Source organism: Oncorhynchus gorbuscha, linkage group LG25 (genome assembly GCF_021184085.1).
Source record: "Oncorhynchus gorbuscha isolate QuinsamMale2020 ecotype Even-year linkage group LG25, OgorEven_v1.0, whole genome shotgun sequence".
Lineage (NCBI taxonomy): Eukaryota > Metazoa > Chordata > Actinopteri > Salmoniformes > Salmonidae > Oncorhynchus > Oncorhynchus gorbuscha.
The window spans coordinates 39535892-39563286 of record NC_060197.1 but is presented as its reverse complement, the minus strand read 5'-3'; the positions used below and the strand labels follow the sequence as shown (position 1 = coordinate 39563286).

General features: G+C 43.9%; 1 protein-coding gene across 42 annotated transcripts in view; it reads right to left on the bottom strand.

The window, feature by feature from the left end:
* The window catches only part of LOC124014455 (ankyrin-2-like), a 296971-nt gene that overhangs the window by 108260 nt on the left and 161316 nt on the right, over positions 1 to 27395 (bottom strand). For all 42 annotated transcript variants that reach the window (XR_006835021.1, XR_006835022.1, XR_006835023.1 and 39 more), the window contains exon 2: positions 321 to 422. Coding sequence is in view for 38 of the 42 variants with exons in the window: in XM_046329454.1 (XP_046185410.1) it covers positions 321 to 422 (102 nt within the window). In the remaining 4 variants the exon portion in view is untranslated. The remainder of the gene's footprint in view (positions 1 to 320; positions 423 to 27395) is intronic.

Here is a 27395-nt window from a genome sequence, read left to right as displayed (position 1 = left end):
AGAGACCCACAGCCGCAGAGACCAAAGAGGAGCACTATCAAAACAAACAAATGACTTGTCCTGTAACCACTCAGGTATTGATGAATGGGGACATGTGAACAGGCAGGCCTCACCTGTGTTTCCTTGTGTGTGTGTGTGTGTGTGTGTGTGTGTGTGTGTGTGTGTGTGTGTGTGTGTGTGTGTGTGTGTGTGTGTGTGTGTGTGTGTGTGTGTGTGTGTGTGTGTGTGTGTGTGTGTGTGTGTGTGTGTGTGTGTGTGTGTGTGTGTGTGTGTGTGTGTGTGTGTGTGTGTGTGTGTGTGTTTGTCCACTAGTCTCTTGCCTGATTGCAGGTGCCGATGTTCACTCCACCCTTCAGGTACTCCAGAACCTTGTCGATGTTCCCCGCCCTCGCCGCTCGCAGGAAGCTGGTGTTGCTGTCCGACTGGAGAAGAACACAGAGAAAGAAATAGTTTAGAACAACATTGGAATAACATTAGAACAACATGATGGCAATGTCAGGACAACGTCAGACCACAGCCCAATGCCTCGTAGCTTTGAAATAAGTAACTTCCCATGACTTCTAGGACAGATAGAAATGGCAATGGTGATAGCACATTAGCAGTTGTTTGGGTAACGTGTGCCAGGCCACCCAGACATTCAATATATCCCAAACTGCACACGGCAACAGTCCCTGAGGCTCAAAAGACAAACACACCTCAGTCCCTCCTGAGCCCAGTGGCAGTGTCACATCACTCATTATCTGCAGCCATCAACACCTTCACTGAATCACTGTTTCCCATCGGAGCGTGATATTACTTAATCAGGCACAGGGGAATAGTGCATAATGTAACGCAGGGGAATAGTGCATAATGTAACGCAGGGTAATAGTGTATAATGTAACACAGGGGAATGTAACGCAGGGGAATAGTGTATATTGTAACACAGGGGAATAGTGCATAATGTAACACAGGGGAATAGTGCATAATGTAACACAGGGGAATAGTGCATAATGTAACACAGGGGAATAGTGCATAATGTAACACAGGGGAATAGTGCATAATGTAAAACAGGGGAATAGTGCATAATGTAACACAGGGGAATAGTGCATAATGTAACACAGGGGAATAGTGTATAATGTAACACAGGGGAATAGTGCATAATGTAACACAGGGGAATAGTTTATAATGTAACACAGAGGAATAGTGTATCATGTAACACAGGGGAATAGTGCATAATGTAACACAGGGAAATAGTGTATAATGTAACACAGGAGAATGTAACGCAGGGGAATAGTGCATAATGTAACACAGGGGAATAGTGCATAATGTAACACAGGGGAATAGTGTATAATGTAACACAGGGGAATAGTGCATAATGTAACACAGGGGAATAGTTTATAATGTAACACAGAGGAATAGTGTATCATGTAACACAGGGGAATAGTGCATAATGTAACGCAGGGAAATAGTGTATAACGTAACACAGGAGAATGTAACGCAGGGGAATAGTGCATAATGTAACACAGGGGAATAGTGCATAATGTAACACAGAGGAATAGTGTATCATGTAACACAGGGGAATAGTGCATAATGTAACGCAGAGAAATAGTGTATAATGTAACGCAGGGGAATAGTGCATAATGTAACACAGGGGAATAGTGCATAATGTAACACAGGGGAATAGTGTATAATGTAACACAGGGGAATAGTTTATAATGTAACACAGAGGAATAGTGTATCATGTAACACAGGGGAATAGTGCATAATGTAACGCAGAGAAATAGTGTATAATGTAACACAGGAGAATGTAACGCAGGGGAATAGTGCATAATGTAACACAGGGGAATAGTGTATAATGTAACACAGGGGAATAGTGCATAATGTAACACAGGGGAATAGTGCATAATGTAACACAGAGGAATAGTGCATAATGTAACACAGGGGAATAGCGCATAATGTAACACAGGGGAATAGTGCATAATGTAACACAGGGGAATAGTGCATAATGTAACACAGGGGAATAGTGCATAATGTAAAACAGGGGAATAGTGTATAATGTAACACAGGGGAATAGTGCATAATGTAACACAGGGGAATAGTGTATAATGTAACACAGGGGAATAGTGCATAATGTAACACAGGGGAATAGCGCATAATGTAACACAGGGGAATAGTGTATAATGTAACACAGGGGAATAGTGTATAATGTAACACAGGGGAATAGTGTATAATGTAACACAGGGGAATACAACCGGGACATGTCTTCCACTTTTCCTAACTGAAGCAGACTAAGTTGGAGATGGACCAAGACTGTAGAGCAGAGCGGGAGTGAGTCAGCATTTTCCTCTCTCCACCTTCCGTCCCCCAGCACTACCTGGCTCACACTACAGAAAACAGTCCTGCAGAATCACCGCTTCCACTTGGAGGCAGAAAGTAGTCTCAAATGTAATCCTGCTCCATGACAACCAGCCTGTGCTGCTAACTGGGAACCTTATTGAATTAGCGTCATGGATAGCTAGGCTAGCTATCTCCCAGAGACACTCAGTGAGGGTGACAGGGTTAGAGATCGTTCCAGCACACAGCAGAGCTCAGCCCAAACCCAGACTGAGGATATGTCACCTACTCTGTCCCATTCTGTCACTCACTTACACTGCAGTGCAGAGATGATATGTCTATACACTGGACACACTACCGATAAGGAGAGATATTCTTCCTGGGGCTATATGAAAGCTAGTTTTGTTCTGCTGTAGCCTGCAGCAGCAGCAACCTGTGTCTGGATGCTACAGAGAACTGCACTGAATCAATCAGACCTGACACAACAATCCACATTCAGACCTGACACTACAATCCACATTCAGACCTGACACTACAATCCACATTCAGACCTGACACAACAATCCACATTCAGACCTGACACTACAATCCACATTCAGACCTGACACTACAATCCACATTCAGACCTGACACTACAACACAACAATCCACATTCAGACCTGACACTACAATCCACATTCAGACCTGACACTACAATCCACATTCAGACCTGACACAACAATCCACATTCAGACCTGACACTACAATCCACATTCAGACCTGACACTACAATCCACATTCAGACCTGACACTACAATCCACATTCAGACCTGACACTACAATCCACATTCAGACCTGACACAAACAGTAGCTGGAGGTAATCCCAAAAACCGCGAGGCTGTAGCTAATCAGGAGCTCCCAGAGCAGCAGGATGGCAAGTTGAGCTCTGTCAGATGTGTGAATATATTCGTGATACTGCTCAACCTGGAGGCTGATACCTTACCCCAGATGAGGGGTTCTCCTGAGGTTCCTAGTGGAGACAGCTCAGATGATTTCTCCAGGGAGAGATATCTTTATCTATGACAGAAGGTCCAGAGGAACAGCGTGTGGATTGTACAGCCAGCCCACAGGGCAAGGATAATTTTGTTACACCAACCAAATTCCCTTTAATATCAACCCAATGCACCTTGCATGTCACAGAGCAGCATCACAGCTCACCAAAGAGAACCACTTCAACATGTAAAAAAATGAATAAATGGCTGACATTTAAGTTTTAATGAATCACATTACAGATTTGGCTGAATAATGTATCTTGCTTTCTCTCTCTCTCTCTCTCTCTCTCTCTCTCTCTCTCTCTCTCTCTCTCTCTCTCTCTCTCTCTCTCTCTCTCTCTCTCTCTCTCTCTCTCTCTCTCTCTCTCTTCACAAACCACCAAAAGATATCAGAGAAGCTATATGTGTGGTGAGGGGCAGAAAGCCAGATCATATCCCATCGGATTCTTAGCTGCCGAGTCACATTATTCAAGGCATCTTTTAATCATCCCGGTGCAGTCTGTGTGTTGCCATAGCGACTTTTGGTCAGCACAGCCCTCAAACTGTTTTTTAATTTTTTAAAACTCAAAGCACTTAACATTCAGAAGAAAATAAATGCCAGATTGTTCCAAAAAACTTAATACAGAAGTAGTTTTGTGCTAAGCCCCTAGAAACTAAGTCAAACAGATGGTACAGATACGTATATACTGTAGTTTCTGTGTCCTTGAACCAGGCGAATGCTTTGAAAGAGAGTGTTTTATGGCTTTGTGTGTGATTGAACAGTCTTATGAGGCGTCGTGATATGTAGGACTGGTAGAGAAAGAGAGAGAGTGAGAAGGAGAGAGTGTAATGTTTACTGTTCGTGTTTGGTTGTTTATTGCACTTTTGTTTATTATCTATTTCACCTGCTTTAGCAAACCCCTTTGAATTTAATTGAGAGAAATGAATAACAGAGAGAGAGAAAGAACAGAGAGAGAGAAAGAACAGAGAGAGAGAAAGGTGGTCATGTACTCAATCAGATATTTTTATTTATTTAACTAGGCAAGTCAGTTAAGAACAAATTCTTATCTTCAATGACTGGTAAGGAACAGTGGGTTAACTGCCTGTTCAGGGACAGAACGACAGATTTGTACCTTGTCAGCTCGGGGGATTTGAACTTGCAACCTTCCGGTTACTAGTCCAACGCTCTAACCACTAGGCTACCCTGCCGCCCCAATAGTTAATTTTGTTATAAAAGGTATTCGGTATTGTGTTCATTCATAAGCCATTCTAAACAGAAACTAAATGAACTATTCACACTGTGAGTGAGTTACCCTTGATGACAAGGGAATGAATGAGAACTAATAGAAGATCCCATTTCAACTCATACGAGCTGGCCTGGTTGCCAGGTCTGTTTCTGCTTTCTCCTTCATCACCCAATCTGCCAACCACAGGTTACAAAACAAGCGCTATAACCTAAATTAGACCTTAACACGACCCAAACATTCTCTAATGTCGTCTAGCCAGTACACTTTAGTCTAGACGTCTATAATATCCCTGGGTGCATTAACCTAACGTGTGATGCGTCACATCACTTTACCGACCATGTCATTTCAGCTCCAAAAGCCTTCCTAAACTGAGATCGCATTAAACATTCATTTACACAGAGTACTTCTGTATATTCATCAGTGGTAGTAGATGATTTATAAATAATGAAAATATTAAATCTCATGACGACCTGTTGTAAATATCCTGGCTCCTCCCCACTACTAGGGAGACAAGCGGCCCTGCCTCTGTCGGTAACCATGACAACAGGGTATTTCATTCGGTAGACATGCAGCTCTCCAATCTCTGACTACGTGTAGAGCATTGCCTCTCTCTCTCTCTCTCTCTCTCTCTCTCTCTCTCTCTCTCTCTCTCTCTCTCTCTCTCTCTCTCTCTCTCTCTCTCTCTCTCTCTCTCTCTCTCTCTCTCTCTCTCTCTCTCGTGTAATGCTTCACGGCAAACACACTCAACACTATTTTTCTCCAGAGCCAGACCAATAGGATAGCAGGATGTTGAGGTGTTATCGTCGTTTGTGTGTGTATGTGTCACTGCACTGCCCAGTGCCACAACCACCATAATCAAGCTTGATTGAATGGTCGCCCACGGCAACACAGATGTCACATATCCCTCAGAGAACCCTCCAACACACATCACGTGCTCTGCAGACTCTATCATTCACTCACACACACACACGCACGCACGCACGCACGCACGCACGCACGCACGCACGCACGCACGCACGCACGCACGCACGCACGCACACACACACACACACACACACACACACACACACACACACACACACACACAGGGCAACCTTGTCCTTGTCCTTTGCTGGTTTTAAACACCACACTCCAATGGAACAACACGTTCTATTCCTGGACTTCATTACAGCCTGTAATAACAACAGACAACAGTGTTTACTGGGGATCTGTTGTACACAGTAACCATGTCACACCGCTGTGGTGCCTATAGGACTGGGAGACTGGCAGCAACCTTAACTGCATGTGTGTGTTCATGTGTGTGTTCGTGTATGTGTGCGTTCGTATGTGTGTGTTCGTGTGTGCATGTGTGTGTTCGTGTGTGTGCGTGCATGTGTGTGTGCATGTGTGTGTTCGTGTGTATGTGTGTGTTCATGTGTGTGCATGTGTGTGTTCGTGTGTGTGTATGTGTGTGTTCATGTGTGTGCATGTGTGTGTTCGTGTGTGTTCGTGTGTGTGCATGTGTGTGTTCGTGTGTACATAATAAAGAAATACGCATCAAAATGTGTCAGTCTCAATCCACCACATCTGCCTATGTCGGCGTTCCGCATCTGCGGTGGACGGCGGCCGAGCGACAGCGACGTTTGTCAGACCGTGACACATCAACAACAAACAAAGAAAAATCGGTCTCCTCGCGAACCGTCTGTGGCCTACAAACTATTATGATCACACTATGGAAAGAGGAGAGTCGCACAAACACGACAGTGTTCTCCGTTTTGCTCTACACTCCCACAAGTGTCATGGGACTCTTCTGAAGGTAAACCTATACAAATACATGGAAGTATGGAGGTAATAAGGGAGGTTAAATATGTGTCCAAGAAACCACAAATATTTCCAGAGCTTTCTTATGTCTCCTAGATATAGGACAGACACTTCTAACCCTTATTCCTTATGATGCATTATTTCACTTTCTTATGTCTCCTAGATATAGGACAGACACTTCTAACCCTTATTCCTTATGATGCATTATTTCACTTTCTTATGTCTCCTAGATATAGGACAGACACTTCTAACCCTTATTCCTTATGATGCATTATTTCACTTTCTTATGTCTCCTAGATATAGGACAGACACTTCTAACCCTTATTAGACCTATCTGGGCCAATTCCAAGAGAGGATATAGCTGGCCACCAGCTCGTCTCGGCCAACCACGGCTCTCCCTGGGGGCTCATTAGCATATATTTAATTAACACTAGGCCCATGTTCGTTACGGACGCTAAATTTAGACCTACTCTAAATTCACAAATAGAGGCTAATGTTTTTTTTACTGAGCCTTGATAGATCGAGGCAAGATAGTGTGTGTGTCACTGACCGATTTTAAACTGCAGGAGAGTGTACAAAGTAAACAATGTCTGATCAAAAGCACCATGGTAGCTTGGTAATGCAAGGCCAACGATAAGAGCAAAAAAACAACTAAAAAACAGAACTGTATTCCACAGTCCACTTAGTGACACAGAGAGTGAGAGCTGAATGTCAGGGGTGAGAGGTCAGGGGTCGAGTTGAAGGCATGCTCTTAGCTAACACCACCAGCTGTTTGGAATAGTCCACGTTGTAAAAGACAGTAGGGGTCCTCATATCAGAGAGAACAGACCTTAGCTGCCACTGAATGACTACAAACACACACATACACATGCAACACACCTACTACTACTGTACACACCTACTACTACTGTACACACCTACTACTACTGTACACACCTACTACTGTACACACCTACTACTGTACACACCTCCTACTATCGTACACACCTACTACTATCGTACACACCTACTACTGTACACACCTACTACTGTACACACCTACTACTGTACACACCTACTACTACCGTACACATCTACTACACACCACAGTATATTTCTGCAGGGCATTGACAATTCATTTGCATTCCAATACAGCATTGACAATGTCTGCTCATAAAAATGGCACCAGAGAATGATACTGGCCGCCCTTTGGAGATTAAGGCGCATGATAAAACACTGTGACACACACACACACACACACTCCAGGCTACACTCTTACTCGTCTAAGTCACACCATTCCCCCTCATCTCACTAGGCAGGGTGGCAACAGAGGGTAGGAGGAGACTCCAGGGGAATGGACTGGTCATTGCTGTGGGAATGGACTGACGTTAGAGGATTGGAGTATTGAACACAACTGCAGCTAGCACAGAGCAGTACATTATACTGTACTATAGGGAGGGATGGAAGAGCTGTAAATCAATATACATCTCAGCTTTTTTATCAATATTCATTACAGTTTGGTAATGAAAATACCCAGCTGTTCGTGGGATTGGTCTCTCTCTCTCTCTGTCACCCAGGTAATGATGCTGAGCTGGTATAATGTCACTAAAGGTTGCTTAGGTCATCTGGGTCACAACGTCCGTACAGACAGCCCTGTCCAATTACAGACAGATCTGGTAGTGCTCGTCTTACACCTGTGTCTGCTTCAAGTGACCCCCTTTGTAGGACACAGCTGCCTGTGTCTGACACGGCTGTCGAAATCTCTATCCACACCGCTTTGATGTGGCGAGGCCTTTGAGCACAGTGATAAACCCCCCCCCCCCCAACACTGTAAACTACTACACCACTCTATACACTGTCTAAGTATAATGGAGGGGAGGGTATCATCATATAACTAAAAGTGTGGTCATGGGTTCTACCTTGGGGGATTACTGAGAAGAAGAGCAAAAAGCTATTTTTGAAAGAGCTCCGGTACAAAGAAGAGAAGCAAGAGACTGGAGGGATGACATGGAATTTCACACTCCTAGAGCGTTACAGTGGCGCCAGGTCTTCAAACACATGTTATGCCCAAGTTCTCTGTCTGTGTCCCACAAGTCTTAGCGGTATTGGGGGTTCAGGCTCAGGCTCAGGATGGTGTTCAAAGCAGTAGTAGTCTGACTCTGGTGGAGCCTGGTCCAGATTCGGTTGACTCCCATCGGCTTTCAAACCCTTTTCCACCTCACAAACCTTACACATTGCTGCGTTGCCCATGGCAACCGCTAGTCACAATCCCCAGCGCCATCAAATGTAAACAAACCAACAAAAGTGTGTTAAGTTTCTCCACTAATTCCACTTATGATCCAGTCATCCGGTGTCCCTCCACCACCACCCCTCCTCCAGCCCTAAAGCGCTAGTGGCTGGTGGATGCTACCTTTAGCCAGCAAACCCACTGTGCCAGTCAGCCTCGCCAGCAGTCCTCTTCCACCTCGAGGAGCACCGTCTATCTACTACTGCCGCTAAGCGCTAACCCTGGCTCATTGCTAATTCCAGCTCCCCTCCAGCTATACATACCAGCCATGTTCTGCATGGGAACGAGGTTGGTCAGACTGACCGGCAGTAGGGTAGCATGCCCAAACAGAGGAGGAGGGTGGAATGCCCTCCCTCCCATGGAGGTGGAGACAGGGTTAGCCGTGTTCCCCAGGGGTGGAGACAGGGTTAGTCGTGTTCACCCGGGGTGGTGACAGGGTTAGCTGTGTTCACCAGGGGTGGAGACAGGGTTAGCCATGTTCACCAGGGATGGAGACAGGGTTAGCCGCGTTCACAAGTGGTGAAGACAGGGTTAGCCGTGGCAAGGATGGGTGGAGACAGGGTTAGCCGTGTTCACCAGGGGTGGAGACAGGGTTAGCCGTGTATTACTGCAAGCGTGACCATGACGTAGAACCAAGTCTTCACCTGATGAAGGAAGCCGGGGAGAGGTTGTACATGAACCTCAGTAGTCACAGCTATATAAATCATCCTGTTATGTGAACGTAGTCCTCTGTGTCACAGTGTAGCCTACAGCACTGATTATTAATTGGGTGAAGCTGGGTGGCAGAGCCGGGCCTTTTTAAAAATTGATCCGTCTCTCTCAGAGTTAATGATATGCAATTCATTCACCCCCTCATCCACCATAAGGTCTGTTCATTCACCCCTTCATCCACTGTGGTGTTTGTTCATTCACCCCTTCATCCACTGTGGTGTTTGTTTCATTCACCCCCTCATCCACCATAAGGTTTGTTCATTCACCCCCTCATCCACCAGTGTTCGATCATTCACCCCCTCATCCACCATAGTGTTAGATCATTCACCCCCTGATCCACTATAGTGTTAGATCATTCACCCCCTCATCCACCATAGTGTTTGATCTCAGCTGAGAGAGGCCTATCTACGTTTTTGTACTCTACTGTGAACTTGTCCATTTGAGATGCAGCTGCATTACAAGATTTGTGTGTGTGTGTGTGTGTGTGTGTGTGTGTGTGTGTGTGTGTGTGTGTGTGTGTGTGTGTGTGTGTGTGTGTGTGTGTGTGTGTGTGTGTGTGTGTGTGTGTGTGTGTGTGTGTGTGTGTGTGTGTGTGTGTAGGCCAGGTATCCTGTATGTGTGTGTGTGTGTGTGTGTGTGTGTGTGTGTGTGTGTGTGTGTGTGTGTGTGTGTGTGTGTGTGTGTGTGTGTGTGTGTGTGTGTGTGTGTGTGTGTGTGTGTGTGTGTGTGTGTGTGTGTGTGTGTGTGTGTGTGTGTGTGTGTGTGTGTACGTTCCCCATGAAGAGGCCAGGTATCCTGTATGTGTGTGTCAGTGCAGTGTGTGATCATACCGTCATGTGGACATTCTCTCCGTGGTGTTTTTAAAAGGCTGAACATGTGACTTGGCATTTCGACGGTCCTAACAATACCCTCTCGGTTTCAAAATATACTAATATTTGTCATTCACTAGAATGTGTTAGGGAGTAAACACTTCATTGTGAAGAACCACACAACTGCGGCCAGCTCAGAAGTGAAAAAGGAGAAGAACTCTAAAGAATTTTTAGACCTCATACTGCATGGCAATTATCAGACTCAGACGTCTGGAGGGATATTGTGTAAAAGTGTGAAGAGAGGGCAATTAAATATTTTCAAAGCAGAAGTACAACCTTCTTCAAAAGCTTCTTCAGAGTATTTGTATGTATTATGGATCCCTATTAGTTCCTGACAAGGCAGCAACTACTCTTCATGGCGTTTATTATGGATACCCATTAGTTCCTACCAAGGCAGCAGCTACTCTTCCTGGGGTTTATTAAGGATCCCCATTAGTTCCTGCCAAGGCAGCAGCTACTCTTCCTGGCATTTATTATGGATCCCCATTAGTTCCTACCAAGGCAGCAGCTACTCTTCCTGGCGTTTATTATGGATCCCCATTAGTTCCTACCAAGGCAGCAGCTACTCTTCCTGGCGTTTATTATGGATACTCATTAGTTCCTACCAAGGCAGCAGCTACTCTTCCTGGGGTTTATTATGGATCCCCATTAGTTCCTGACAAGGCAGCAGCTACTCTTCCTGGCGTTTATTATGGATACCCATTAGTTCCTACCAAGGCAGCAGCTACTCTTCCTGGGGTTTATTATGGATCCCCATTAGTTCCTGACAAGGCAGCAGCTATTCTTCCTGGAGTCCAGCAAAATTAAGGCAGTTTATAAAAAAATGTAAACTTTACAATAGATTCACAGACTGTGTGCCCTCAGGCCCCTACTCCACCACTACCATATATACAGTATACAGTACAAAACCTGTGTGTATAGTGCGTATGTTATCATGTGTGTGTATGTTATCGTGTATGTGTCTGTGCCTATCGTTGTGTTGCTTCACAGTCCCCGCTGTTCCATAAGGTGTATTTTGATCTCTTTTCTAAATCTAATTTTACTGATTGCATCAGTTACTTTATGTGGAATAGAGTTCCATGTAGTCATGTCTCTATATTAACCTTGAAGGGGTTAAACCAAGGCCTCATACCTTTTAAAGGGTTAATAAATTGTGTTATGATAAACTGTAAAGTCTCCTCTTTAGGAGACCTCTGTGTGTGTATTAACACCTGTTTTGAGTGTTGTGCCCTTCAGACACTATCAGAAGGCAGGAAACCTCCTACGTTCATACTCTTCCTGTCTAGGCCCCACCGTGGCTGTCTGAGGTTCTGAGAATACGACTGGTTTTCTGAGAACACAAGGCTGCCGCAGTCCTGATGACAACAGCCGCCTGTCAGAAAATGCTTAGACTCGTTCACCTTGTTATGACCCTATACTTGTGATGGAAGGTCAAGTTTCGGTCAAACTCACTTCTGAGCTTTTAATTGGCTGACAAGATGGTTGTTGCTGTCAGGGGGGAGGTTAGATTTATTAAAATGTTGTTGCCAGGGAAACTCACGCAAGGAGGACTGGGGAGGCTATATGAGTTACAGGATGTAACCTGTTAATATGATGTATCAGGGATCCAGACCCCACCCCTAAGCACATGTATCACAACAGATAGGAACCAAACAATCCTACTAACCCAGTCCCTCAGTGCCCCCCATCCAAGTTTGCCCCCACCCCCTCCCACTGCTAAATGTCAACCTCTTAACCCCCCAACCTTCCCTCCCAACACTGGAGCCTCCATCTAAAAGAGATTTTGTTTCAAGTTTTCCCAGCGCTAGAGCGGAGATGAATGTGTAATCCTATGGGCGGAGCAGACAACGACTAGCTTTAATTTGTGGTCGACCATATGGTTGCAGGGGGGAGGTGTTTTACAGTAGCACTCAAAGAAGCTGCTGTTTTTCTGCTGTATGGGAATGCAGTAGTCCTGTCACTATGCTATGTGATATTAACATAGTGTTTTGAGGCTTTAACAACAGAGACAGAGAGGAGGAGAACGTTTCTTAAGAAGCAGTTGTGTAAAGTACTTAAAAAATACTTTAAAGTACTACCTAAGACATTTTTGGGGGTATCTGTACTTTACTTTACTACTTATATTTTGGACAACTTTTACTTTTCCTCTACTACATTCATACTTTTTACTCCTACATTTTCCCTGACACCCAAAGTACTCATTACATTTAGAATGCTTAAGCAGGACAGAATTATGGCACCTATCAATATAACGCTCTGTCATCCCTACTGCCTCTGATCTGGCGGACTCACAAAACACAACTACTGTGTTTGTAAAGTATGTTGGAGTGTTGGAGTGCCCCTGTAATTAAAAATAACTTTGTACTGTCTGGTTTGCTTAATACAGCAATTTGATGTATAGCATTTACTTTTACTTTGTACTTTTACTCAAGTATGATAACTGAGGTCTTTTTCTACCATTGTACTTAAGTACATTTAAAATGAGATACTATTTAGACTTTTACTCAAGTAGTATTTTACTGGGTAACTTTCACCTTTACTTGAGTCATTTTCTCTTAAGGCATCTTAACTTTTACTCAAGTATGATAATGTAGTACTTTTTCCACCACTGTTAAGAAGTGGGGGTATAGAGGCATAGGGCTCTGGGCTCTGGGATAGGGGTTGCACTCCGACCTAAAACCTTATTGCCCAATTAGAGCCACATTAGCAGACGGGTGGGTGTGGTCGGGTGGGCTAGATTGGGGGAAAAAAAAGCACCTCTTCCATTTTAGCTTTCTAGAAGGGAATGAGCAAGACGAACGTAATTAGTATTCTCAATGGACATAGTCTGGCTACTGCGCAAACAGATCAACGCATGCCAAACTGGAGATGCTGCACAGTGGGGAGTAGTGCACTTTCATGCCCCGAAGAAGAAACACTGATGTAATATTTAACATGTTGTATATGGTATGTTTCCACATGGCTGTTTATACATTAGTTCCACTCAGACACACCTGACATACATGCATCTTCTCCCTGCCCTGGTCTCAGGTCATCCCTATTGAATCAGGTCATCCCTATTGAATCAGGTCATCCCTATTGAATCAGGTCATCCCTATTGAATCAGGTCATCCCTATTGAATCAGGTCATCCCTATTGAATCAGGTCATCCCTATTGAATCAGGTCATCCCTATTGAATCAGGTCATCCCTATTGAATCAGGTAATTTCATTGTAAAATACTATGGAAATCAAATGAATGATAGAAGTTGGTGGTCCATGTTGCCAAGGTAACAAGGCAGGAGGGTTGCTCAGTTGTTGAGAGGACGTTTGCCCTCTTAAATCATAGATACACTGCATCTTCGACAGATGCCATTTCTATTGGAAATCGTAAAATGTACATGTTATCCTACATGTTATATTGACTTGACTGTAGTATCTGTGTATCTAATTGTTTTCCATAAGTGCTGCTGATTTTGTCATGCAGGGCTCTGCTTGAATAGAGGTTAAAGAAAAATGTGTTTCTGACAGATTGGCAATCAGACCTACAGCTTTGCCTGAACTGACCTAGTGTTGAAGTGCACAGTGCCATACAGTATACGGCTTAACGTCTAGTACTGCTGTTACCATGGCAGCCAGATTGTAGCCAAGCCGACTGGCCAGAGGCTGGGCCAGATGTTGGAGATTTAGGGTCGATTTGGTTCAGCGGCTTAACCAACCCCTTCCCCCTTCATTGAGACCCCTTTCAACCAACCACAACTCCCCACCGGGCAGCTGCCTGGCTATATAATATATAATAATATATAATAAATAATAATATAATATCTATATCAGACAAGACCAGACAAGATGTTCATCTATGGTTACTCATCTGGCGTTGACCATGGCTTCACTCTCAATTGACAGCCAACAAATACGAAGAGGGAGAATTGGGCCAGAGAAAAGTAGCCATTATGGATGGCCGATGCTAATATCAATATCACACGAGACGACACATATACAGTAAGAGAAATTGACCCTTCGCAAAGCCCTGCCCCAGAATTTTGGGCAGTCAATCGCAACGCTCCAATGAGCGTTATGACTGTCGTCGAGTCCAACACCTCGGACAAGCTCACGTTTGAAACTCATGAAAGCCATTGAGGGCATCATCCAATTTTTATTTTTTATTACTAAATAATTGAACAGTGTTCCTGAAATGCAAAGCCTGTTGGAGTATTTTCTCGAATCTGAAATTATACTTTTGTTACATTGTTTGGTAGCTCAGCTACTTAGCTAGCGATTTCTGACCACCCAACGTTGCTAACGCTAGCTAGCTAGTCAGTTAATATAACTTCTATTTTTATGTTAGCTAGCTAAGTTAGCCATGTTATCATTAAAACTTTCATCTGCTGTCAACATCAGGATACGATTTCAGAGAGCACTAGTTAGCTCCAAAAGTGTTTAGTAACTTTGGCTGCATGCTGTCAGTGTATTCAGAGCCCTCCAGTGGCGAGCAACACTAAAACCTTATTTTTTACCAGGTTCCCGTGAAGCAATTGAAATGACAGTCCACCACAACATACCTGAGAGTCTCCTGATTAGCAAGGGGTAGTCTGTGTTTAATTTCAATGAGCATTAAAAACACAGTTTGAAATCATTGTGAGAGGACTGCACCAGTGGTTAGAACCAGTGAATTGGGTTTCCTGTGAATATGTTGTCCGAGGTTGCAACAGTAACTAAGGGGGGCGAGTCTTAGCGAAGGGTCAGTTGGGCCAGAGAAGAGTAGCCATTATAGCTAGCCAATGCTAATATCAATATTGTGTCTGTCTACATCGCACAAGATTACCTTTATTAACAAGCCTATCTACCGTAGTGTCTATTCTACTGCATCCCCTTTCCTCATCTTCATGGATTATGGCGACAGCCGCACCAGACGAGCCATTTGCCAATCATCTCGCTGCAAAAGACTTTGACATCACACATGCTGTACTGTTTATAACCGACAGCTGTACCCAAGAGGTTGACATCTCACATGCTGTACTGTTTATAACCGACAGCTGTACCCAAGAGGTTGACATCACACATGCTGTACTGTTTATAACTGACAGCTGTACCCAAGAGGTTGACATCTCACATGCTGTACTGTTTATAACCGACAGCTGTACCCAAGAGGTTGACATCACACATGCTGTACTGTTTATAACCGACAGCTGTACCCAAGAGGTTGACATCACACATGCTGTACTGTTTATAACCGACAGCTGTACCCAAGAGGTTGACATCTCACATGCTGTACTGTTTATAACCGACAGCTGTACCCAAGAGGTTGACATCACACATGCTGTACTGTTTATAACCGACAGCTGTACCCAAGAGGTTGACATCTCACATGCTGTACTGTTTATAACTGACAGCTGTACCCAAGAGGTTGACATCTCACATGCTGTACTGTTTATAACTGACAGCTGTACCCAAGAGGTTGACATCTCACATGCTGTACTGTTTATAACTGACAGCTGTACCCAAGAGTTGACATCATGTCACCGGTGAGTGAGGTGCGTGTATTTTTTAATTACATGTATTTATTTTTTTAACCCTTTTTCTCCCCAATTTCGTGTTGTCCAATTGGTAGTTACCGTCTCGTTGCTGCAACTCACGTACGGACTCGGGAGAGGCGAAGGTCGAGAGCCGTGCGTGCTCAGGAACACAACCCAACCAAGCCGCACTGCTTCTTGACACAATGCCCACCTAACCCGGAAACCAGCCGCACCAGTATGTCGGAGGAAACATAGTACACCTGGCGACCGTGTCAGCATGCACTGCGCCCGGCCCACCACAGGAGTCCCTAGTGTGCGATGGGACAAGAACATCCTTGCCGGCCAAACCCTCCCCTAACCCAGACAACACTGGGCCAATTGTACGCCGCCATATGGGTCTCTCAGTTGCGGTCGGCTACGACAAAGCCTGGACTCGAACCCAGAATCTCTAGTGGCACAGCTAGCACAGCGATACAGTGCCTTAGACCACTGCGCCACTCGGGAGGCCCAAGTGCTTGTTTTAATGATTCAAGTTGTGCTGTTCAAAGGGATAAAAAAACTGCGGTTTAAATGGTTTAAACTCTCAGACGACAGACAGAGGTAACACCAGGATATTACTAACACAGCGATGAGGCCTCTCGAGTGGCACTGAGGTCTAAGGCACTGCATCGCAGTGCTTGAGGCGTCACTACAGATTCTGGGTTCAATCCCGGGCTGTGTCGCAGCTGGCCGAGACTGGGAGACCTATGAGGAGATGCACAATTGGCCCAGCGTCATCCTGATTAGGAGAGGGTTTTGCCGGCCGGGTTGTCCTTGTCGTGACCACAGTCCTCCTGGAACCATCCACCACAGTCCTCCTGGAACCATCCACCACAGTCCTCCTGGAACCATCCACCACAGTCCTCCTGGAACCATCCACCACAGTCATCCTGGAACCATCCACCACAGTCCTCCTGGAACCATCCACCACAGTCCTCCTGGAACCATCCACCACAGTCATCCTGGAACCATCCACCACAGTCATCCTGGAACCATCCACCACAGTCATCCTGGAACCATCCACCACAGTCCTCCTGGAACCATCCACCACAGTACTTCTGGAACCATCCACATAAACGCCATCGATAAAAGACAATACTGTGCAGCCGTCTTCATCGACCTGGCCTTTCGACTCTGTCAATCACCGTATTCTTATCGGCAGACTCAATGGCCTTGGTTTTTTAAATTACTGCCTTGCCTGGTTCACCAACTACTTTGCAGACAGAATTCAGTGTGTCAAAAAAATAAAAAAAAAAAAAAAATCCACCACAGTACTTCTGGAACCATCCACCACAGTACTTCTGGAACCATCCACCACAGTACTTCTGGAACCTCTAATATAAACTACAAGAACCAGCAGCACTACAGTTGTAGTTTGCCAAGAAATAGCCTTGTTTTCCATCTCCAAAAATAAAATGAGAAAAAGAGAAAGAGAGAGGGAACAGAATGAAAGTCCAAAGGCTCTCTGTGAGGTTGTCCTACAGCTACTCATCATATATCCAGACGTCAGTGAGGACGTCAATTGGGGCGGAGAAGTCAATCCAGCACAGGATCAAAGGGAATGGAGATCGGTGGAAACTGAGTCAGGGTAACCCTGATATGTATGCAATGTTACAATGTGCTGAACCCAACTCCTCAAATACCCAATTCAGTCAAAACAAAAACACAAAGGGTTTTCGGGGCTAAACAAATCTGAAACCCAATCACTCACTCATCACAACATCAAAATGGCCTCTGAACACATACCACATACCTAAACACTGAAGACAAACATCCCTCACCCTTCTCATGGTCCCAAAAACTGTGAATCCTGAATCATCCGTCAGCCATGTAATCTGCATCCCCTTCACCTGAACCTCCCAACAAGAGCTACCCTTCCCTCCGACACAAGGTCTCTGCAGCTGAACACAGTGTGGAGTCCAATACTCTGTAGTGTGTGGACCAATAGTATTGACAGGGAATCTGTGTTTGTCCCAAAAACAGCCCTAGAACCTGGCCTGGGACCAGCGGGGGAAATTAAACAGAGACTGAAGTCACTGGGTCATTTTAATTGGTGAGAAGTTAATCTCACCACCAGATATCCCTGGCACACAGTTTATCACGACACCTTACCAAGCGAACACACTGCAGACTGAAAAAGCACTACGGACTGCGTGTTGAGATGCTGAACCTTGCTGGAAATAGCTGTCGGGACGCCCACATAGCAGTGACTTAATGTAGCTCTTCAAGGAGACCAAGTGGAGACTTTGCGTTAAGTACAGATGATCTTGCACAGATGGATGGTATGGATAAATGCTTAGTACTTAGAAACATCAATATTCAGTGATCACAAATGGACAAAGATAAACGGATGACTCGTATGAATACCACACTGCTGGTTGGGAGTAGCAGCTAGCAACAATATTACACATATCAGACCTAGCTGGTTCTACCTGTGGTTCGACCCCGTAATTTGGACCCTGGCAGTAAAAATCCAATCAACACCCCGCTCACATTTCTCTCTTGGTTCTCTCACCATCCCTCCAGCTCTTTCTACCTCCCTCGCTTCTCTGCATTTCATTATTGATACCCCTTGTCTTGGATGGCTGTTAGCCAAGTGGTTAGAGCGTTGGGCCAGTAACCGAAAGGTTGCTGGTTTGAATACCTGAGCCAACAAGGTGAGCGATCTGTCTATGTGCTCTCGAGCAAGGCACTGAACCTTCATTTGCTCCAGGGGCGCTGTACTACTATGGCTGAACCTGTAAAACAACACATTTCACTGCACTGCATGTGACAATACAACATAATGATATCCTTTTCCTCTCCACAACACTGATGAAGAGCAGACTATTTTCAGTGCATGTCCACTCTGTAGACCTCTGTAGAACTCTGTAGAACTCTGTAGAACTCTGTAGAACTCTGTAGAACTCTGTAGAAAGAACTCTGTAGAAGTCAGATTCAGATTTCAAAATGGCAATACAATCATCTTTGTCTGTGACATACTCTACATGAATCCCCTTTGGTTACCATGGTCACGTAGACTGTAATAAATTAAGACTGTAATTCTGGATTTCCCCAATCCCAGTTAAGAGCAAAACATGGTATACAGTAGAACCATAAACCAGTAGTCACACCACATCTAGACAGAAAACTGATTACTACGACTAAATCAATTCTAGATTTTTTTGACAAACTCACAGTGATGAAAATACAGAGAATTCTAATACTGTATCTAAAACTCATCAAATACACATGAATCATGTGATCTAAGCTGTCAAACAAGTTCAAATCAAATACAACAGTACATTCCACTAGTTCAGAGATAAATCCCATATCCAACCTCTTTACGGTTTACTGTAGCTGCAGTACTTGAAATACCGGCAGACACACTTTGAACTACATAGGGTACATCCACATACTGTACACTAATCCACAGGAGTTTAAATGGAGGAGGAAGGAGAGGGCAGGAAGGTGGGAGGCAGAGCGTAGTGAGAGAGAGTGGCTTAGATAAATTATATATCTCTTGTTCTATCAGTTCTAGCCATTTTAGCCAAACACCCAAAATGTACAATATTTGCAGAGCCTTTGTCTTGTATAAGCATACATATCATACACAGGAGGCTGGTGAGGGGAGGACGGCTCGTAATAATGGATGGAATGGACTAAATGGAATGATATCAAACTCATCCATGTGTTTGATGTGTTTAAACCATTCCATTCAGTCCATTCCAGCCAATACTATCAGTTCGTCCTCCCCATTTAAAGTGCCACCAGCCACCACTGCTACCGTACCTCAGTCTTCAGTAATAACCGATGGTACAGTAAGTGAATGTGCATGAGTAGATGAACATTAAGAGGACCGAGCACGCCCCCATTCTGTAGTGGAGCAGGTTGAGAGTGTCACGCCTTGGTCATAGTATTTTGTGTTTTCCTTAATTATTTGTTCAGGCCAGGGTGTGACATGGGTTTATAATGTTGTGTTTCGTATTGGGGTTTTTGATAGGCATTGGGATTGTGGCTGAGTAGGGGTGTAGCTTAGGTTGGCTGCCTGAGGCGGTTCTCAATCAGAGTCAGGTGATTCTCGTTGTCTCTGATTGGGAACCATATTTAGGTAGCCGGGGTTTCACTGTGTATTTCGTGGGTGACTGTTCCTGTCTCTGTGTAGTGTTCACCAGATAGGCTGTAATTAGGTTTCACGTTCCGTTTGTTGTTTTTGTATTTATTTAGTTATTTCATGTATCGCGATCATTCATTAAAGAACATGAGTAACAACCACGCTGCATTTCGGTCCGTCTCTCTTTCGACAAAGGAACGCCGTTACAGAGAGCTTTAAGTTCCTTGGTGTCCACATCACCAACAAACAAACATGGTTCAAGCACACCAAGACAGTCGTGAAGAGGACACGGCAAAACCTATTCCCCCTGAGGAGACTGAAAAGATTTGGAATGGATCCTCAGATCCTCAAAAGGTTCTACAGCTGCACCATCGAGAGCATCCTGACAGGTTGCATCACTGCCTGGTATGGCAACTGCTGGATGTACCACCACTCACTTAGTAATGCATCAAAGAAGATTGTAGTCTGTGTTGCTGTGTCGCCGTCTGAGGACAGACACACTGTTCAATTATTCATCAGCACAGCTTTTACCAAGGACATCTCCCTGTCATCCTCCAGATCTCCACATCCAGGCCAAAATCCTGGTTCCTCTACCCAGCACAGGTCCAGTTTGCTGGGGTAAGCACAGCAGTGGTGTCCCCATCCTTGGTTCTCTTGAATCCGTCCACAAAACGTGTATCGGTCCCAAAATCCATAAACGCATAGGATAGGGTGTCCAATCAAAAACCCATATTTTGACCAATGGGTAATATATGTTATCTGTGTAGATAATCCTCTAAGAAAACCAATGGTCCAAACCTCATATCAAATCGAGGTTTATTTGTCACGTGACACCATATTTGAATGATCCTAATAATATGTTTTTACCCTTGAAGGATGGCCAGAATTAGGGTGACTAAATCGAAGGAGGCCAAAGAAAAAAACGTGGTCAAAAAATCAGGAATATTGCATCGTCGTCAGCTAGGTTGGATTCTGTGCAAGAAGTAAGACTACTGGCTACCTGACAGGCTCAGTTTCCTGTAGAACTTTTCATCTTTCTTCTTGAAACCGCAGGACATAAAATAAGATAAATGTAAGATAGATGACGATTTTGAGACATGTCATGTAGTATTTTCGTATATTAGTATACATTTTGTTCTCTTTTTTAAAGATTTCTCACAAAAACAAGAGTACCTCTGTGAAATGTCAAAGGAGCACTGAGCGTATAGCAAACGTTTTATTCTCACAGTCTTTTACATTTAATTCAGCTCGTGCCGTGCTAATTTAGCTTTGTGTGACCCACGGAAACAACAACCACTGAAAATCCTCAACATTTATGAGAAACCTGCACCTCTATGTCAGGGAGAACTTTTAGTGTAATCTCACTCCTGTGTGTTATCGGTACACCGTGAGATAGTGCACTGCAGAGCAGCCCTGATGCACTCTGTCAGTGGGTGACCATAGTACACTGATGCAGGGAGGGAACGTGTAAACTCAAACTGTGAGGATTAACACTGGATGTGTACACTCAAAGTACCCCAACTTGGCCCATCGCACAACTGGGTAACAACACACAAAAGGGGTGGAATGGAATATAAACTCAGAAAGTAAGTAAAATGGATTGCTTGTAGTATATTTAAAAAAAAAGGGTGATGGCAGCTCCCAGAAATGACCGAAACAACTGATGTCACTAGTCATGCGAACTGATGTCAGCTTATGACCACTGACTTCCTGTAACTGTCATGATAACATCAGCTATTTGGCACCTTCTTGACCCCCTCCAATTTGCATTCATCCTTTTACAGAGAGAGGGACTGATGATGCCATCCTCTCGCTCTCACATCTGGTGTACATGCATTTGGAGGGCAGTAAAACCATTGTGTGTACCATGTTTGCAGATTTCTCCTCAGCATTTAACACAATCAATCTGTTGGTCCTCGCGGACAGACTGAGAGGAGACTTCGGACTTGATGCTGTGCTTATCACATGAATCACCAACTTCCTAACTGATAGGTCTCTGCAGGTACGAGTTGGCAACATACTCTCTGAGGTGCACACTACTTCAGTTGGAACCCCACAGGGCAGTGTTCTTTCACCAGTACTATACATACTGTACACAGACAGCTGCCGGAGCCGGTTCCCAGGGCGCCACCGGATCAAATATGCTGACGATATTGCTTTGGTCAGTCTTCTCGAAGGGGATGAGATGGAGCACGGACCGGCTCTGAATGATTTTACTGTCTGGTGTGAGTCATCCCATCTAATATTAAATACATCAAGAACAAAGGGCACGGTGAATGACTTTCGAAGGAACACTACCATGCACACACCATCACTGATAAAAGGCGAGAAATAGTGGAGTAGAACAAACACCTTGGGCTAGTAATTGACAACAAGCTGTCCTGGGATCAGTGTACTGTCACTATTTTTTAAGAAAGGCCAACAGAGACTGTACTTCCTATTAAAACTGCACTTTTTTTAATGCTGATCTAACCATCATGTTTCTCTTTTATAAATAAGTCATTGAGAGAATTCTATCCTACTGCTTGACCTGCTGGTTTTGGGAATATCAAGGTTGCACAGAAAAATAGGTTGGGCAAAGATAGTGGAAAATAGTGGACTTGTGGAAAAATCATGGGGCAGCAACAGCAAGAACAACCCTCTACAGTATAAAGCCAATAAAATAGCGGTTGACTCTTCCCATTCACTCCCCTCTGAAGTCTAGCTCCTTCCCTCTGGACACCGGTACAGACTACCTAAGGTATAAAACACATAGGGCCAAGACTTTTATTCCAAATGCAATTCTGCATCTTAACAAATGTTGGACTAACTGCACTTGCACTATGGACTTGCTAAGTGCCTAATTATGCCTAATTATTTGTAAATATCCTTTGGTATTTAATTTTTTAGATGTTATATGTTTTATGACTGCTGCAAGATGAATTGCCTCTTCGAGGATATGAAACTTTTCTGAATCTGAATACATAGCTACACTAGCATGGTGAGAGAGGACCAGGCCTCCTGGCCAAAACACACAGATGGGAGACAGGATGTTTTTCACTGAATCCCAATGTTTTTCCCTTCCCCCTGTTGGACAGGGTAGTGTTTACTTTGGTTAAGCCTTCAGTGATGCAATTACAACATACATCTTCTGTCCTGCACCCCGTGGCGATTTTAGCATGTCAATATTGGTGGGGCAAACAAAAATGGGGATGCATGCCAGCAAAGCCACTACACTACACAACACAACACTAAACGATACATGAATTGCACTATAACGGTGACAAAAGGTACCCACAAACTGTTAGGGTCTACATAAAGCTGTCTCAAAAGTGGAGTCCCAACAGCAATCCCAACAGCTTACCACTGCTACACCTGGCTATCAGCGGAACCTTGTCTGGCAGCAAAACAGTTCATTCAGCCTCGTTTACTGCCTTTAAAAAAAACACAGCTGATATGGCTGACTTGCTTAAACAAATGTGGTTTCTTCTGACAATTGAGACATACAAATTCTGGCATAATGTGACGACAAGCGGATAAGAGGCAATCCGTCATTTCCATTAAGACATTAATTGAGTGCGCTAGGACCGACGTAGTTATTTTAACTATTTGTTCACCACTTTTGAAATGTACAGCAACAGAGATCAGAACATGTACATCAAGTCAGAACCGTACAATAAATAAAAGGGGGCATATAAGCAGACAATGAAAGCTCTTACAATATTCAATGACTACATTTCTCTAAAACAGGTTACATGTGCACCACCAAGTCAGAACAGTAGGCGAAGACAACTGGGAAATCGGAAAAAAAACATTTGAATCATGAGGACGTCAGTGATCTTCAAGTCGTAGTTCTAGAAAGAGGCCCGAGTTCCTGACTTACAATTCCGTGTTGGATGACCTTTCAAAACGTATTTTCCCAGTCGGAGCTAGTTTTTTCCCGAGTTCCCAGTTGTCTTGAACTCACCGAAGTCTGATTTCCCATTTGCGAGTTTACAGTTGTTTTGTGCGTGGCAGAAATCATGTTGGATTGACAGCATGGCCAATGTTGAATGTTTATCATTTTAAGCGTGGAAAAGAGACCCTTAAACCCAGACTTGTACGACACAGCCATTGCACTGAATAGCAGGCTAATGAATGCTTTGCAATGCTTGCAGATAGCCACTGATTCCTTCCAGACCATTGTTGAATTTGAGATGTACAACTTGTTGTGTAATGTTTATGTCCAATGGCTGATTAGCACAGATATGTTTAATCTTTAATTTCTCTTCATTATTTCTCTTCATATGAAAATGATTAAACGGATTTGCCAGTAGATTGTCAACTTGATTTATGATGATGACTGCTAGCTAAGATTTTGAAAGTATAATGTTGACATGATCAGTCCAATCAAAGCTACTGTAGATATAACGAGATTTGACATCATTTTATCTGCTGCCAATGACCTTGAGCCTTCTTGGATGGGCACTTCTAATGTAACACTATGGACGGACCCAAGGGGCTTGAATTTTCGAGCTCTACCCCTAGACTTGCGGTGACGTAGTGTCCCCATGGGTGAACGAACACTCAGCCAATCACGGCGCAACTAGAGAACATTACCAACCCCTACTCTCCATATTTTTTCCACTGGCTGCCCCACCACCACAGAAAGCACTGAGCTAGGATGAAACACCTGTATTTTGAACCTGCCTTACTCAAGAAAGTAAAAAATAAACCATGTTTGTTTGCGGCTTTATTAACTCAATGATACGTTAAAAAAATAATAATAATTACATTGTTTGTAAACTGATATGTGACACGTACTAATGTCAAAATAACATGAAAAAATAGAATATAACATACAAAAAATATAGATATAATTTATTCATTTCCTTCAGCTAAAAATGTGACGGGTCGCACATGCCTCCACCAGACTAAGAGATAAAGCACTGGGCTTGTCACACCGCTGCCAGTACAGGTCAGAGAGGTGATGAAGGGACATGATCTTCGGTTCAGTAGTTGAGTCTGGACACATAGTTTCATGAATGAAATGACAGCCATTGCTCTCACAATGACAACATCTGGTCTTTGTACTAGTTGGCAACAGAGATGGAGACAGAGCCCTATAAAGATATTACACTGAGAGGTGACAGTCTGCTTAGAGACTGGTGATGCATTAAACCATTCATATCCCGAAGGACATGTGTTTATGTGGGGAGGGGAGAGAAAGAGAGAGAGAGAGAATGAGAGGGACAGAGGGGGGGTATTGAGTGGTCTCCCAGTGAGAATTGATCATTGGGAGACCCCTGCTGCCCTCCTCCTCTCCTCTGATCCCCCTCTCCCTCTCCTGACACGGAAAGGCCACAGGAATATTGATCTGATTCTTATGTACTCATATTTTATCTCCTATTCACACTGTATAATGTGGCAGACCACTGCCGGATAAACTTGGTCTACTATACTGAGAAATAACGTGTGTGATGCTCATAATGCAGAGTAGTAGATTTATTGTAGTTATAGTCTCTTCACTGTGTCCAGCTTGATAACAGTCATTTATAGTCTCTTCACTGTGTCCAGCTTGATAACAGTCATTTATAGTCTCTTCACTGTGTCCAGCTTGATAACAGTCATTTATAGTCTCTTCACTGTGTCCAGCTTGATAACAGTCATTTATAGTCTCTTCACTGTGTCCAGCTTGATAAGTCATTTATAGTCTCTTCACTGTGTCCAGCTTGATAACAGTCATTTATAGTCTCTTCACTGTGTACAGCTTGATAACAGTCCTTTATAGTCTCTTCACTGTGTCCAGCTTGATAAGTCATTTATAGTCTCTTCACTGTGTACAGCTTGATAACAGTTCTTTATAGTCTCTTCACTGTGTCCAGCTTGATAACAGTCATTTATAGTCTCTTCACTGTGTACAGCTTGATAAGTCATTTATAGTCTCTTCACTGTGTACAGCTTGATAACAGTCATTTATAGTCTCTTCACTGTGTACAGCTTGATAAGTCATTTATAGTCTCTTCACTGTGTACAGCTTGATAACAGTTCTTTATAGTCTCTTCACTGTGTCCAGCTTGATAACAGTCATTTATAGTCTCTTCACTGTGTACAGCTTGATTACAGTCATTTATAGTCTCTTCACTGTGTCCAGCTTGATAACAGTCATTTATAGTCTCTTCACTCTGTACAGCTTGATAACAGTCATTTTAGTCTCTTCACTGTGTACAGCTTGATAACAGTCATTTATAGTCTCTTCACTGTGTACAGCTTGATAACAGTCGTCAAAACTAAAGCTACACAGTCAGGGAGCATCAAAAACTGTAAAAGCAACGGATCCATTTTCAGTACGGCCCTCCATACCTCGGCAAAGACCGAATGCGGCCTGTGGGGAAAATACATTTGACAGCCCTGGTCTATCCCCCTCAACTGCTGTGACTTTGAAGCGCTCCAAACAGACAAGTTCCAATGTCCATACTAGCACACTACTTAGAATGCATGCTTATTGCTTCATAGTTCATACTCAGTGATATGCTAGTGTGGACATTAGGACAAACCCTAGTTCTGTTTCCATCTTGACCGAACTGACATGAGGTCAATTGTTTACGGCAGAACACTTGGCGGTTGTTCCCCAACCCCAAAAATGCGATATACAAATATATCTTCTAGGACTGCAGTGTTCACCACATCAGAGAGAGCAGACCGATGATCCCAGTCATCCTAATCTGCTGTGACTCCAGTGAATAACAGTAGCACAGAGGGGGACAACCAAATACAAACACAAAAACAACATGCAGCAAATCTCCCCAGCAGGTGAAAGGGCCCTGTGTCTAAATCTGACGACTGGATTGATGCTGGTTAGAACGTAGAACAAAGTAGCCTAAGGATTCGTACTGACATGCAGAGTGTATTGTCTGGTTTAGAGTACTCTACTGGGTGGTTAGCCTATCCATGTATGTTGCTGTTGCTGTTAGAGTACTCTACTAGGTGGTTAGCCTATCCATGTATGTGGTCCTTCTGTAGCTCAGTTGGTAGAGCATGGCGCTTGTAATGCCAGGGTAGTGGGTTCGATCCCCGGGACCACCCATACGTAGAATGTATGCACACATGACTGTAAGTCGCTTTGGATGAAAGCGTCTGCTAAATGGCATATATATGTTGCTGTTAGAGTCCTCTACTGGGTGGTTAGCCTATCCATGTATGTTGCTGTTATTTTGGCTTCATCAATTGGACAACCACACGCTCAGTATAGTAATGCTTCAGCGAACACACAAATGTCACACCATGCCAGTGGCCAAGGCAACGCCGTCTCAAAATAAGGTGTGGTTCACAATAGCTCACACAGTGTTCACAGTAATGACTTGATATGTGAGCAGGTGTTATTTTCCAATACTGCTGCATTAATCTCCTTAGACACAGCAGAACAGTCATTAATCTGTCTATGGACACTGTGTGTTAGGGTAGAAACAGAAAAAGACACACGCACAGACAAACACACAAACTCGCTCTATACCCTGACCCAGTTGTCACACTGAGCACCACAGGACATCCCAGTCAATAAGGTAAACACATTATGTACTGGAACACCAGGCAGG